We start from the raw sequence: 15,825 nt of genomic DNA, 5'->3' as shown, positions 1-15,825 counted from the left end.
CCTACTTCATAACATACAAGAACTCAGTCCTGACTCTTGGTTCTAGCTTATCATCTGAATAAGAGTATATTGGACAACCAAACTCCTTTAATATTGAGTAATCTACTAAGTTATCCAATAATATCTTAATAGAAGTTTCCAATTCATTGACCAAAAAGCATGTACTAACAACTTCAACCTAATACCTTTCATCAAGCGTGAAGTGAGACAACATATACTGTAATGTCTCACAATGTCTTCTTCTTTGTAGAAATTGTCAAACTCTTTGAAATAGAATTCTAACCCATTGTTTGTTTCTGATATAAAGAATATTTGTAGAAAAATCTTTAGTTGTAGAAACATACTAATATTACTATGAATGAAACAATATAAAAAAATTGGAATTTTCTCCTCTCTTTTAATAAAGAATATTTGCATGATAAAAAGTACAAACCATAGCCATTGTGAGTGAATGAACCAACATAAAAGATTTGTACGTACAGCTGTGTGTGCGTGAGCATATATATATATATATATATATATATATATATATATATATATATATATATATATTTTCATGTGATGAGTTTAGAAAGTTTTAAGTGAACACACTTTTTATCATGTTATGCATTTAAATATCTATCAATAAACAATCTTAATATGCTACACATAACAATTTTATTTTAATACTAGCTAACGTATTTTCAGTTCAACTATATCAAATCTCCCAAGTTTGGAAAAAAGAGTAAAACTGCTCGATTAATATCCTATATCCCTATACTTAAGAGACAGTAGAAACTAAAAAGAATTGAAGAAAGTGTGATGAGGATTAAATGAGATAAATATGGAGTTTGTAGGGAGTCAAATGATTTTTTTTTTATTGTATAGAAATCAGAACCTAAAATAAATATAACTACAAATATTAAAGGAGTAATTAAGCCAATAAACAATACAAACGATGTTCTAAAGTTACTTTAGCAAAAATGGGAATATACCATTTCCCGGACTATTGTGATATTGAATACAAATCTACACGTAAGACCATGAGTCTATGAGTGGTACATTGATAGTCACATAGTAAACATGATTCCTAGCTCCAACTATTGAGGAATAGAACAATTGTACCATAAAATTAATGGCTCCTTACTCTATTTGTTCCTACATAAATCCTGCTTCTACTTTGCTCTGGAAAGCAGTTGTATGGTAGCAGAAACTCGGTTTTGGAAGTTTCACTTTACTATGTTGGCTAACTATCACTAATTTGTTTGAGCCATAAGCAAGTAACAAACCTCAACCATCCACAGTGAAGCTAGGAGAGCTAAATGTAGTCGGTGCAGGCTAAGCCATTTCTGGCTCTTCAGGGGCCCAAGTCTGATACCCCACTCAATCTTTAGAACTGAGTGGAGGAAGGGAACCATTTCGACAAGAAATAATGTTTGATTTCTACAATCAGCTTAAACATGGCATAACATGGAATATGTAGCAATGCAATCAACAAGTACCTACAGATCATGAAAAACACATTGGATTAGACATTCAAGGAGAAGGAGGAAATAAAATGACCCAGAAATAATCCTGTATGAATGTCATGGTACTGATGCTATGTGTTGCTAATAAGAACCACGAAATTATAATATTATAAGCAGTTCCAATTGTATTATAGTAATGGAATCTCGTGTCTGAACCGAAGTGATTTAAATCTCGGAATGAGAACTTACAATAAGAACAAATCGGAGAATGCCCAATTCTATTCCAAGCCTGAACTAATTCCTACCTTCTCTCATCTCAACCTTCTACTTACATTCCCCTCTCTCTCCAAAGAACATGTGCACACCCTAATCCTACTGCCTGTAGGAAACTAATTTGGCATTTCTCTCTCCTAATTCTGATTGTTGGGCATCGCCCTTCTTGCGCCTCCTAACACACACCCTGTCCTCGAGGTGGAAACTAAGAAATTACTCCTAAATGGTAGCTAGGTCCTCCCACGAATTTTCGAAGTCCGGTAAATCCTTCCACTTAATCATCACTTCTACTTCTCCGGTTTACATTTTTCTGATAGCCAAATCCACCTCTAGTTGGACCTGCACTCGAATCCTTGCAACACATTTACGGAGCGGCTGACTCATAATTCTGCAGTCACTAGTTTGTTGAGCAGCTAGACATGGAATACTGGATGCACTTTTGTTCCTTCAAGCAATTTCAACCAATAAGCAACAAAACCAGTTTCATCTGATATTTCGTAGTGCATAGTAGCATGGACTCAACTTATATTGCTGTATCTTCAAGAATAACACATCCCTATAACCTCTTTCAATTTCCCGCATATGCTTATCAACCAATTGTTTCATCCCATTTTGAGCCTTTAGAAGTTGGTGTTTCAACTCTTCCAATATGCCATCTCAACTGTCATTCTAATTACTAATCTTCATACATTGTTGACTGACATCTCTTTTAACTAGTGTTGTGGGTGACTCACATACAATGCCTCCAAAGAAATCATTTTAGTGGCTGAATGATAATTGGTGTTATACCAGTATGCTACCCAACTCAACCACTTAAACCACAATTGTTTTGGTTTTGTTCCTGTAAAACATCTGACATTAGTTTTGTGTTCGATTTCCCGACAATGAACCATGTCTTTTATTCTGTTCAGCTTGTTCCCACTTGATAGTAAAGCTTTTGAAGTTTACCTCAATATTCCCTTGGCTAGCTGATGGGATTCAACTGATTGATTGGAAGATTTTGGAAGCAAGAGCAAGACAATGCACCTGTACTTTTATCAAATGTCTAATGGTCAATGTGACCTAGGCACAATGAGGTATTGGAGAGACCACTCCTCCTTACAACTTATGAATCAAATCTTAACTGCAACTACCACCCTTTATCCTCCTATTTATAAGCTATTAAGTAACAGTTGTGTTTCCCCTCCATTAGTCCTTACATACACTTTCATTCTTAACTACTTTTCTACTATCAATACTCACCCGTAAAACTTTAACCTTGTTCTGAAGGTACAAATCTAGAAAACGAAGTTGAAGGTCTTCAATTGTTTCCCATGCATTGTCACAATCAGGAGGCTGAACCCACTTCACTAGAACTTCTTCATGCACCTGCCTATTGTAATGCAACTCCAGGATATCTTGCAATTGAGGTTGAATTTCCCAATCTTCAGTAAAACACTAGAATTTGTTGCAGTTGATACTCACCTAGAATTGCTTTCTTTGACTTGCAAACATGGAACATTGGATGGATCTTTCATTCAAAAGGTAAAGGGAGTTAATATGCAACTGGACCTACTCTTTGACACCTGAAATGGACCGTAAAATTTTGAAATCAATTTCTCATTCCTCCTCTCAGCCAAAGTCTTCCATATATAAGAGACAGCCTTTTTCACTTTTTATCAGTTTTAACATAGTTATTATACAAATTTCGTGTAAGGGGCAGCCTTGAGACAAATCTAATATCTTTGCTCTAGCTAGACATCCCTCCTATGCTTATCGACTTGCTTATACATCCTTTGTTGCACCACATTCAGTTTCTTTTTTTTTTTTTTCAGCTGATTAAGGAAAATATCTCTGCTTGCAATCATGGAATTTACTGCTTCAACTGTGGTGGAAAAGTAGGCCCTTAATGATGGGAGATTCCTTCTCCTTATAATGACTTCAAAGGAGTCATCCTTATGGAGAAACTAAATTCTCTCCATAAGGAGTCATCCTTATGGAGAGAGTGGACAACTTCGTCTGCTTCCAGTCTAATTCTGTCTCGAACCGCTCGGCAACCGTACCACGCGTTCCGCCCCAAATACGCTTCTCTCCCACTGATCCATCTCTCCTTGACCGTTCAGTTCCTTTTGTCCTCTTCCATTCGGGTCCGACTCACGTTCACTTCCTGACGTCCTCTCCGTTCAACTCTAGCAGTCCCCGACCGTTTGGTTTCTGAAGTTCTCTCGGGTTCCCATCATGTTGTCCTAGCCCGTTCGGTTCTGGCAAACCTGTTACGTTCGGTTCGCGCAGTCCTTTCCNGCTTGGTTCTGGCAGTTCTCCCACGTTCGATGCTGGGACGTATTCTTTATTGGTCGCCACCCTTTCAAAAGTGGTGCCCATGTTACATTCTCCAAATCGCACCACCACTGCCCCCTTCAGGCCTTCCCAAGAACGATTCTTGGCTTTCTCCTTCCAAGCTTTGAACTAGTAGTCAACGCTGCCCTCCATACCGAATTCCGATAGGCACACCCTTTCCTCCTCTGCCACACCTTGCAATTGGAATAACTTCTCTGCCTTAGAGACCCACCCCAACGGATCAAACCCTTCAAAAGTGGGTAGTTCTACCCTCTTTCGCCACCCGTCGTGACTTTCGCCGCGCTCTTCGCCTCTTCCTCCGATCTCATCTTCCCACCTCGCCCTCCGATTGGCGTTTACAGACGCTTGACTACCGTCAAATATCCCCTCCTGGTCACGCGCCCTTCCTCCCAAAATCCGCATGACTTCCTGCAAGTCTTGCCGTATCGCCATCGTATTTTGGCGCAATGCTACGTTTTCAGGCTTTATTTCGTCGACCGCTATATCCATGGCTTCCAGCTTGTTCTCCACCACACTCAGTCTTCCATCGAGTCTGCCCTCCATTGCTCTCTTCTCCTTTCTATTGGATCCGGCAGGTCGGACCACTTTGTTAGGGATTCGGGTAAGAATTCCTAACGATCTCACACTCTCACACACTCAAGCAACCACACAGCAGAGTAATGTGAATATTCGAATGATATTCACAATCAAGAATCAAGAATACAGGCTATTCCAGGAGCTTAACCTCCCTCACCAAGTAACTAAACCGGTCAACAATTACATCAAAGTCTCTCCCCTGCCTTCTGAAACAAAGGGTCCTTATATAGGCCCTGTTCCCGCTCCCAACTAACTGTTGAACAATTAGTTATTATTCTTCCTTACCTGTGTCCTTTCATAAACTCTTTAAGCCTTAACATTACTCCCCCCTTGAGAATCAACCTTGTTTCTAAGGTTGAAGTAAGGAAATTGTTATTGGATGTAATGCTCCTCTTCTTAGGTGGCACCCTCCAAATCAGGTCTGGAGGTTTAGGTGGTGGCAACTCCTCCTCCACTGTCTTCCATTCTTCTGCTTTCCTTCCTATCACCCCCAATACCATTCGGTTTTGATCTATAATAGTCGATACCAATTGGTTTCGTCCTATGATGATTAAGACCATTCTGTTTCGTCCTACAATGGTGAAAACCGTTTGGTCCCCTATCGACTTCATCGCTTTTGACAGAATAGAACCTCCAGCCGCGAGACTGGACAACTTCGTCTGCTTCCAGTCTAATTCTGTCTCGAACCGCTCGACAATCGTACCACGCGTTCGGCCCCCAAATACGCTTCTCTCCCACTGATCCATCTCTCCTTGACCGTTCGGTTCCTTCTGTCCTCTTCCGTTCGGGTCCGGCTCACGTTCGCTTCCTGACGTCCTCTCCGTTCAACTCTAGCAGTCCCCGACCATTTGGTTTCTGAAGTTCTCTCGGGTTCCCATCATGTTGTCCTAGCCCGTTCGGTTCCGGCAAACCTGTTACGTTCGGTTCGCGCAGTCCTTTCCNGCTTGGTTCTGGCAGTTCTCCCACGTTCGATGCTGGGACGTATTCTTTATTGGTCGCCACCCTTTCAAAAGTGGTGCCCATGTTACATTCTCCAAATCGCACCACTACTGCCCCCTTCGGGCCTTCCCAAGAACGATTCTTGGCTTTCTCCTTCCAAGCTTTGAACCAGTAGTCAGCGCTGCCCTCCATACCGAATTTCGCTAGGCGCACCCTTTCCTCCTCTACCACACCTTGCAATTCGAATAACTTCTCTACCTTAGAGACCCACCCCAACGAATCAAACCCTTCAAAAGTGGGTAGTTCTACCCTCTTTCGCCACCCGTCGTGACTTTCGCCGCGCTCTTCGTCTCTTCCTCCAATCTCGTCTTCCCGCCTCGTCCTCCGATTGGCGTTTACAGACGCTTGACTACCATCAAATATCCCCTCCTGGTCATGCACCCTTCCTCCCAAAATCCGCATGAATTCCTGCAAGTCTTGTCGTATCGCCATCGTATCTTGGCACAGTGCTACGTTTGCAGCCTTTATTTCGTCGACCGCTATCTCCATGCAGCTTGTTCTCCACCACACTCGGTCTTCCATCGAGTCTGCTCTCCATTGCTCTCTTCTCCTTTCAATTGGATCCGACAGGTCGAACCACTTTGTTAGGTATTCGGGTAAGAATTCCCAAGATCTCACACTCTCACACACTCAAGCAACTACACATCAGAGTAGAATGAATATTCGAATGGTATTCACAATCAAGAATCAAGAATACAAACTATTCTGAGAGCTTAACCTCCCTCACCAGGTAACTAAACTGGTCAACAATTACATCCAAGTCTCTCCCCTACCTTCTAAAACAAAGGGTCCTTATATAGGTCTTGTTCCCGCTCCCGCTCCCAACTAACTTTTGAACAATTAGTTATTATTCTGCCTTACCCGTGTCCTTTCATACACTCTCTAAGCCCTAACAATAAGTGTAAAGGAATAGGCTAAGGATGTAAAAATCTTGCATGGGACAATGTCTCATATTTGTTTTGTCGGCAAGTATCATACTTACCTATAAAGTGCTTGAGGTCAGCTTCCATACCTTCCCAGTTAAAAACAAATGAAATGTCCTTGTGGAAAAACACAAATGACCTCCCTGGGGGGATGAATGAAACTCTGATGAAATGGTAGGAAGCTTGGAAAACTACTTGGGCAACACCAATCTATCCTTGTGGATAACCATCCTCTTTCAAGGAAAAATATGTAACGGGTTGTGGCCACAGCATGACTTGTAATATAATCTGTTTCGTTACTTTATCTCCTTCAATTTCCACCCAACTCCCATTCAGCCACATTTAAACCTGCATGCATGATCTACCTGCATAGAGCCTTAGTTTCACTATTTGAACTTCCCAGATCGTACTCCACTTCAAAGTCAAAACCGAGCAATGTGGAAGTCCATTTAAATTGATCCTCCTTCATAACCGTTTTGATCTGTCAGAAGTTTCAAGTTCCTTTAATCTGCTTTCATGGTAAAATGCTGATCAAGAAGACAATGTCTCCATTTCTACACTACCATTACAATTGTCATCAACTCTCTTTTTCATGAACAGATTTTGTTGGACCCTTGGAGATACTGTTGGCTGAAATAAGAAACTGGTCTTCCTCCTTGATTGCGTCATTTTCAGACGTAAATGGCCTGGAGAAATCCTAGACAGCCAAAACCGGCAAAAAATTCATGATCCCCCATGTGCCACAAATTACTTTTGGTGTCAACCCCATTTTATGATCTTCCCGATCGATTTTTCTCATCGATGTTGTTCCCTTTTTCTAAATAGTTCAATTTCTTTCTTCCAACAAGGCCTTGACAATGAGATTCCATGGTGATCTCGGATTATACAACTTCAGCTCTACTTGAATTTCTTCCTTCAAGCGATTAATGAATATGCTCTCCAGCACTATTAGCTTTTCCTTCTTCAATGGAACTATTAACAACTCAAACTTCTTCCTCATAATCAACGATCGTCCTTCTTGTTCTAAGACTCAAGAATGGACCCAGACAACCTTCTCTCACCTCAACCATCTCTGTCTCCAAACAACTTGTGCATACCTCACCCCACTTTTCTCAGGTAGGCAGTTAGTCAAGCATTTCTCTCTCCTGATTTTGATTCTGCGCATTGCCCTTTTTGCCTCGTAACATATACCTTATTCTATTAGGGTTCACATCAATTGCCCGCAAAGGCGATGACTACAAACTTCATTGTATCCAAACTGTCCTTTTACAATTCTAAAGTACATTTTACTGAAAAAAAAAAAAAAAAAAACTCAATAATAAAATCTTACATTAAAAGGCAATACGCTGTTCCCACAAATCCACAAGTTTTGCCCGAAAAATTTCAAATAAGTTTTCTACCTTGTCAATTGATTTGAAATTATCCAAATGACTATTGTAGAGAAAAATGGCATACCACAACGGAGAATAGGGTGATGACAAAGTAAGGAACGGGTATGGCCACCTGTAGTAATCATAATTATCATATTGTTAGTAAAACCAGTGCGAGTGGAAAGTTTGACATCCAAAGCATTGTGTAGCTTACCAAATCCAGGAAAAGGCATGAAAAGTCCACTGGAAAATGACATATAAACTTGTCCATAACACGAAGAAAGACATTCCGGACCAGTGTACTGGCTGAAACATTCATTAAATTAATTCAAAACCTCCTGCAGTTACCCCAAATAAGAATCTCAAAAATTATTAAAATATTCACCAGACAATTAAGAGCTGCGTCTCCAAGGAGAAAAAAAGCATTTAGTGTATGCATGTTCACTGTCATCTACATAAGATGCAGAACTGATCAGATTATATCATTAGGAGACAAGAAGAGGAAAAAAGAATTCTTATCGTAATCAATGATATGGCATAATATCTTGCTTTATTAATTTTGTAAAAGTCTACTTTCTATGTGGTTATTATCGTGAAAAACATAAGGGAGTGTTGATTGTGTTTTAACATTTTTTGTAGTTTCTCATAAGAGAATTTTCACATACTGAGCTTTAAAGACTCTGCTTTCTTTAAGTTAGCTTAACATACATAACATAGAATATGATAGATTAAGCGGGGAAGATTATTCATTCTAATATTTCTATACTGGTTGGTTTAATAGCACATACTATGTTCAATTCTTAACCAACTAGTCAAGTTCAACTAAGTAAACCTATCGGAAGTCTTGCATCGACTAGAGATAAGGCGATTTCATAAGTGGTTACAAATCTCACCTTACAAGCCGGTTTTGTAAGGTTGAATTAGATTAGACTTAACAAAGTTCATTTCTTAACATGATATCAGAGTCATGAGTTAGAGCCTATCCTAACGAGATTTGTATTTGTTGGGCATATTGTTCCACTTGCTATTGGACTACTATCAGACCACTCATTAATGTCTATAATCCCATGCTCAAAATGTATATACCTAGACGTGAGGAGGGTGTGCTGGAAGTCTTACATTGACTAGAGATAAGGCTAATTTAAAGTATGTAAGTAGATGCAAACTTCACCTTACAAGTCGATTTTGTGGGGTTAAGTTAGGCTTAAAATTCACTTCTTAACATGGTATCAGATCCATGAGTTAGAGCCTATCCTAACAAAATTTGTTGTTCATTAGTCTATTGTTCCACTAGTTTATTGAACTTCCCCACTCCTTCGTATCCTTCCCAGATCCCAAACTAACACCCACGCCTCGACTTCCTTCGTTTTTAACAAGGCCCCTGGTTCTGCCAATCTTCTACTTAATGTGGGGTCCCCTTTTATGGTCACCTTCTTCCCCTTTTGACTGAACACTATGGTCAGTTCCCCCCAATTCAAGGTCACTTCCCCAGTTTGGCAAGCCACTCCACTCCAAGTATTACATCAACTTCCCCCAATTCAAAAAGGTGGAACCTCTCTACGATCTCCATTTCCCTATGCGTATCATGATCTTTTCAAGAGACCTCTTGTCTTCTTCCTCTGCCCATCACCCAAGCTCACCTGATAAGGTGGAGTGTCTACTATGGGCAAACCCAGCTCTTTTACCAAACCCTTGCCTATGAAATTGTGGTTAGCGCCACTATCGATCAAGATCAACACCATCCTACCTCCTATCTGCCCATGCAATTTCATCGTTCTTGGCTGAGTGAGGCCTCTAGCCAAGAAGGTAGACAACTCCATCGGCTTCTGGTCTAATTCGGTCTCAACTCCTTCCATTTCCTCCTCCTCATCCTCTACTAAAATAACCATCCGCAGACTTCTTTCTGGGCAGTGGTGGCCTGGGCTGAATGGCCCCCCACACTCGAAGCATTGCCCCTCCTCTCTTCGCTTCAGGAATTCTGAATAAGGCAGATTCCTCGTGTTTCTCCCCTGCTATCTAAACCCGACTTTGCCGTAGGGTTCCCTCCTTCCGCACTGACCCAACACTCTTAGCGAATCCTACTCGACTCTGGTTCTAACGACTGGGCTCCAATCGCATCACTGCCCCTGTTGTTCGCCTGTAAGAGGACTGATTCTTGATCATACTCCCGCCTCCAGTCTTCGCGACACCTTGGAAATCCTCCACGTCCCTCGCTATCCTCATGGCGGTCATCAACTCCTGCAGGTTATGCGATCGCACTTGATTGCAAATGCCCTCCTGTAGCCCGGCAAGAAAATACCCCAATAGTTGTTCCTCAGACACTCTTTTCATCTGACCCACCAAGATTTCAAAATCTTGGATGTATTCCTCCACGGTTCCCAACTCCTTACTGGTCGCCAACCTTTCAAAGTTGGTGCCTATGTTCCTTCCTCCGAATCGGACCACTATCGCCCCCTTTAGCCGTTCCCAAAAACGGTTCGTGGCTTTCTCCTTCCAAAATCTGAATCAGAATCCAGTGCTACCCTCCATGCTGATGTAGGCTAGGTGCATATTTTCCTCCTCTCCACCCTTTTTCTCCACTTGGGTTGTCCCTCTGGCGTTCACCCTCTCTCTTACCAAAGTCTTCCTCTCGCCTCCTCCTGTCCTCGTTGGCAGAGGCTTGGCTTCCGTCCGACTAGCCCTCCTGGTTGCGGGCTCGCCCACCCAAAATTCTCATAATTTCTTGCAAATCTTGGCGCATTGCTGCAGAGTCTTGTCGCAACACCACTGTCTCCGCCTTCATCCCATCTACTGCGATTTCCATTGCTTCAAGTTGACCCTCCACCACGTTCAATCTTACATCAATTCTTCCCTCCATCCCGCCTTTGGCTCCTCAAAACAGATCCGATAGGTCGGACCAATTTGTTAGGTTTCTGGGTTTGAAACCTAACTTAGACAACTCACTCACACACTCAAAGCAAGCAAAACAATTGTAAAAGAAAGAATGTTTGTATTCACATCAACAAATGTATGGTACAATCAGTATTCTGGGAGCATAATCTCCCTCCACAGGACCTAAGTTCATGTCTATACAACTAATGTTCCAAACTAACTCTCTGACAACAAAACAAAGTTCTGTTTATACCTGCCCATCCTAACTGTTAAAACAGTTAGGAAATTAACTCTTCTTTCTCCTCTCGTACACTCTTCACTCCTTAATAAACTCCTTCAAGATTTGGTAACTATGATGCACATGTATTGGATACGATGTGTATCTGATACGACAATATGTTTATTTTGAAAACAAGAGTAAAAATATACAAACATTATTAGGACATAATAAATATATAATTGCAATTGTATGAATCGAAATTAAAATCACATTTCTTAGATATTCTCAATTAAAATTATTGTCATAATAAAAGTATTAGTGTTTCATACATTTGATATTCTCAAAATCCCTTGAATTATGTTAGAGTTATAAGAGATTTAATTACATTTCATAATTAAGAGAATTGATAGGTTGACCGTATACTGTATATTTATTGTAGAAGATGATTGATCATAAATTGTAGGGATAGATTATATATATATCATAAATTAGGATTGTCAGCTATTATATGTGCATGTATTCTATTTAAGAGCAATTGCTCCTTTATGAATATATTTGGAAACAGTTTTTCTAACATGGTATAAGAGCTCTAAAATTCTTAGGAGTTTTGTAATCTCTTGGGCAACCCTCATTGATGCAAAACTACACCCCTTTCTTTCTTCCGTTGTATTCACCTGTGAAACTTGCACTATTGGAACACCACAACCCTTTCTTATTCCACTATATTTCTTCTAGACCTATATTTCCATTGTTCAAACAACAAAAATGCCTACTTAGAAAACTTACCCACCACATAGTTCAATTCAAATGAGATTCTAAAAGTTAGGGTGTTTTAAGACACATTAACAAAATGGCTCACTGGTGCTACATGTTAGATATATTATTTTTATTTTATCTTTATCTTTTATCTTTAGTTAGTTTGTTATTATTTCTTATTTGTATTTTGGACTTAGCCCATAATTCTTCTATTATAAATAGAAAACCCTATGTGTGTATTTAACACAAGGGAGATTAATCTCATACATAGTTTTTACTATATTTAACACATATCAATCTATTATTGGCAAGTTGAGAATAGATTACTCCACTCACCAACTTGTGGAGGAATGTCAAAATCCCTTGATCTATGCTGCAGCTAGTATTTCCTTATAGTGATAATTATGAGGATTAATAGGATGTCAATATATTTTATATTTATTGTACAAGATCACCGAATTTTAGGGATTGATTATATCTATCATAAATTAGGATTTCCAATTATTATGTCATGTTTATGTAATAGCAATTGCTGGTCTGTGAATAATATTAGAAACAATTTTTCTAACATATACTTCATCTGTAAGTATATGTAAAGTATGCAAAAGTATAGGATACGAATAAGTGACACAAATTGATGCAGCAATTTCTTGACGTACGGAAAAAGCATATAAATTAAAAAAAGGATAGAAAAATCATAGAACGAATGTGCCACAAACTCAAACCTTTATAATAATAGGTGGATGTCACATCAACCTATTAGGTTAGCTAAAGGTAAAGAAAGTTAAGAAGCAGTCAATTTTAACACGAACAAGAAAGAAGAAAGAACTAGGAATATCCAGAAGTTTTCTACTCACAAAGGTAAAATCGTAATCCTTCAGAGTAAGGAATGGAAATATAATGATCCAATAAACACAATCTGTAAGCATCACCGCCCCTGCATTCATCTATTTAAAGGCATTAAAAAGGCATATTAAATCAGGGGAATACTAATGCAACATCGTGGTCAACCAGGATAAAGTTAAATCCTTGACATTGTGCAAGTAAATTGAGTTTGTTTAGATGAACTTCTTCATAAGCACTTATAGAGAAAGAAAATACGAACAAAAAAATGACAACTTTTTCCATAAGCTAAATTTTTTCTTCAAAATCAAATTTTCAGTTTATGGGTAAAATGATTTCATCTTTTCTTCTTATTTTAGTTCTTGGAAGTAATTGTTCAAAAAGTTACCCAAACAGACCCATAATATCCAGCTGAAAATCATTAACAACGTGATGCAAAAGTTATCAGAATTTCATGCAATAAGGTCCAAAGCTGCAAGACTTAGAGCAAGTTTGGAAACACGTTGCCAAGACTGCCCATATATATGTAACTTGAAAGTAATAAAGCATTCCTTCTCTCAACATACTTGCCAACGGATTTCCAAACATAGGCTGGACTTCATCATTTGCCAACCTAACAAATTATATAGAATCTATGGTATAATCATGTATTTGAAGGAGAGAACAAAATATAAAAATTAAAGTGAAGAAAAAAATAGAAGATGTAAGACTGAAAAGGCATAAAAATGTTAAAGAGAGACACAAACACAATAACATAAACAAAAACATAACGAAAGCAAAGAAGTAAGGGTTGAGTTTGATTTTCATTATACAACTAACATGCCTATCCGGTTCTCTATAAACCTGTCGATTTCTTCTTCATACCTGGAATAAAATTTGAAAAATATAACTCCATATGGTTGTAATTTGATTCTTGTGTATTTCATCACGGGGATCAGCAAGGTGATCGATTCTAGACCGATTTGTGGTATCCTGGTGCAAGAGAGGCATGTATGGCCCTTGCTCTGCATCTAGTCTAGCAATATCTACATTAAAGGTGGTCCTTGGTCTGTTGTGCTGATAACACCCATAAACTGATAGCATAGATCCACACTACAAAAAGAAATTTCATCTTGTGAGTTACAAATATGCCACAGACTTCATAGATAACACTTTCTGACAAAGCTTCTGCCTAAGTACTATATCTATAAAATATAAAGCATCGTAAACTGACTTCATACGTATGGAAAAGGAATGATTTCATTGAAGGCCTCTAAGAAAAATTACAAGCCTTACCCCAAAATAAATTGTAACCAAAACGAAGGTCCACCTGCAAGAAATTCAAAATAACCACCATCAGATGTGTTTGGAGCTAATGGGAAGGAAATGGAAAACAATGAAATGAAACTGATAAAAACTAAGACAACTAAAAACCATAAATGGCTTCAAACTCGTTTGTAAAGCTTAATGCTGAATTTGCTTTCTAGTATAGCTTTAAGGCGTCACTATACTTGTGCTACAAGACTTACGCAATAGAAAGGGAATACTTACTGAGTGTAATAAAAAAATATGGAGCCACCATTAACACAAAATTTGACAACTAGCGATGCCAAAAGAGAAGAGAATGCAATGATACGGAAAACTAGCAAAAAAACAGGGTGAATTTCTTTAAGGCATGGTTTCCATGCTTCATCGCCAGACAAAGCTCCCTCTCGCTGATGTTCTCCTTCGACAGATGCGAATTTCCTCGAACGTATATCCTTCCATATTACAAGAAATGCAAGGATCGTTGGCAGCAACACAGAAAATACACACAAAAGGAACCTCCAATTTAACCAATAGCTGAGGGTGGTTGTATCAGTGGCATCCTGCTGCCGAATCCTGATAAACAATGTTGCTAATAATTAAGTTACATACTTTTGTTTCCAAAATATTCCATTTGCTGCACTTTAATATTAAGTGTTTTTACAGATAAAGTGAAATCTATTGATAAATCGGTAGCAGTGTAAACCAAAACATAATAAGTTTGAGCAAGTACGTACGGCTGACACTAGCAGGGATATAAAACTGTGTTACAGATATTGTGATTTTTGAGGTCAAAATGCAATCATATATTGTTACGATTATATGCGACCACTATTATTTCAATTTAACTACAAATATGTTTTTATCAGCTTAACTACACATATAAAACAATTGTTATTATATGGATCCCATATACTACTGCATCAGGAGATTACAGGGATTATCGTGCTTCTACTCTTGCAGCGAATGAATATTATAAAACGATTACAATCCAATCCTCTGATCAAGAATCACTTGTTGATAATATCGTCATAAGAGTCTGTCAGAATGAAAATTCCCAATTAACTAACTATAATCCAAAATTTGACTTCAATAACTAGGCCAAGATTATGTGACACCAATAGAAACAATAACACGTCGTATAGGTACTTAAATTTGAACCCATCAGTGTCTTTCAAATCTTTTTGCCTACTGATATATGTGAACAGCAATGCTACAGTATCTCTGAGCAAATAGTGCAACCATTTCACCAAATGTGGAGCTAATTTCCCGTAATACAGCAATAACACATTACCATTAACAAAGCACTGTAGAAAAACAAAAACAGACAGATTGAAACATGAAAAAAGGAAAAAAAGTAATAGAAATTTGAATGCATAGAAGTTAAAATGTAACAGTTTTCCGGAAAACAAGAAAGAGAACATTATAATAGGCTTGCAAGCAAAGTAAAGGGCCAAAAGAAGGAGAGAAAAGAATAGTGAAAAGAAATTGAAGTTCAGAAACGTACGAGGACATTGTAAGGAGAAGAGGGATGTGCCAACGAAGAAAGGTGGGAAGCGGTGAGTTATGGTTTCGTAAAGCCTGGGTGATTTTGTTGGTGATGGAAAGAAAAAAAAAATTAACAGGCTTTATTTTATTCAATTAATGTGTGGATATTGTAATTATATTTTTAGGTGCTTTGTTAATGTTCACGGATATATTTTTTAATTTTTTTTTACATTTAATAATTTATGCTTTAAATTTAATATGTTTCCATATTTTTATTTTAAAATATTTTAAATAAAGCATAACATGTATTATTTTTAATAAATTCACTAATTTCACTTGATGATAAAATATGCTAGTGTAATAGAGAATATATTTTTAGTATTGTTTCCAATATATATTTACACCGTTTGAGTTTAAAAAGTCGAGTAACAATAATT

General features: G+C 38.4%; 1 protein-coding gene across 5 annotated transcripts; it reads right to left on the bottom strand.

Moving 5' to 3' along the window:
• Nucleotides 1–680: 680 nt before the first annotated feature.
• LOC106758334 lies at nucleotides 681–15,524 on the bottom strand. Of its 5 annotated transcripts, XR_002667534.1 has the most exons (10): nucleotides 15,408–15,524; nucleotides 14,147–14,476; nucleotides 13,892–13,925; nucleotides 13,481–13,708; nucleotides 12,631–12,720; nucleotides 8,312–8,377; nucleotides 8,141–8,232; nucleotides 8,012–8,059; nucleotides 3,186–3,286; nucleotides 681–1,481 (listed from the first exon to the last, which is right to left on the bottom strand). XR_002667534.1 is itself a non-coding variant. In XM_022779774.1 (9 exons), exons 1-9 carry the CDS (start codon nucleotides 15,413–15,415, stop codon nucleotides 1,370–1,372), a joined length of 1,008 nt encoding a protein of 335 aa, XP_022635495.1. In that variant the 5' UTR covers nucleotides 15,416–15,524; the 3' UTR covers nucleotides 822–1,369. The 5 variants fall into 5 exon arrangements, 4 of the variants coding, with proteins under 4 accessions (XP_022635498.1, XP_022635495.1, XP_022635496.1 ...); XM_022779774.1 differs by lacking the exon at nucleotides 3,186–3,286 and having other exon boundaries at nucleotides 822–1,481; XM_022779775.1 differs by lacking the exons at nucleotides 681–1,481; nucleotides 3,186–3,286 and adding an exon at nucleotides 3,509–7,845.
• Between the last annotated feature and the right edge of the window lie 301 nt (nucleotides 15,525–15,825).

This window comes from Vigna radiata, chromosome 4 (genome assembly GCF_000741045.1).
Source record: "Vigna radiata var. radiata cultivar VC1973A chromosome 4, Vradiata_ver6, whole genome shotgun sequence".
NCBI classification, from domain to species: domain Eukaryota; kingdom Viridiplantae; phylum Streptophyta; class Magnoliopsida; order Fabales; family Fabaceae; genus Vigna; species Vigna radiata.
The sequence above is the reverse complement of the archived record's forward strand: the minus strand, read 5'-3'. Positions and strand labels throughout refer to the sequence as shown.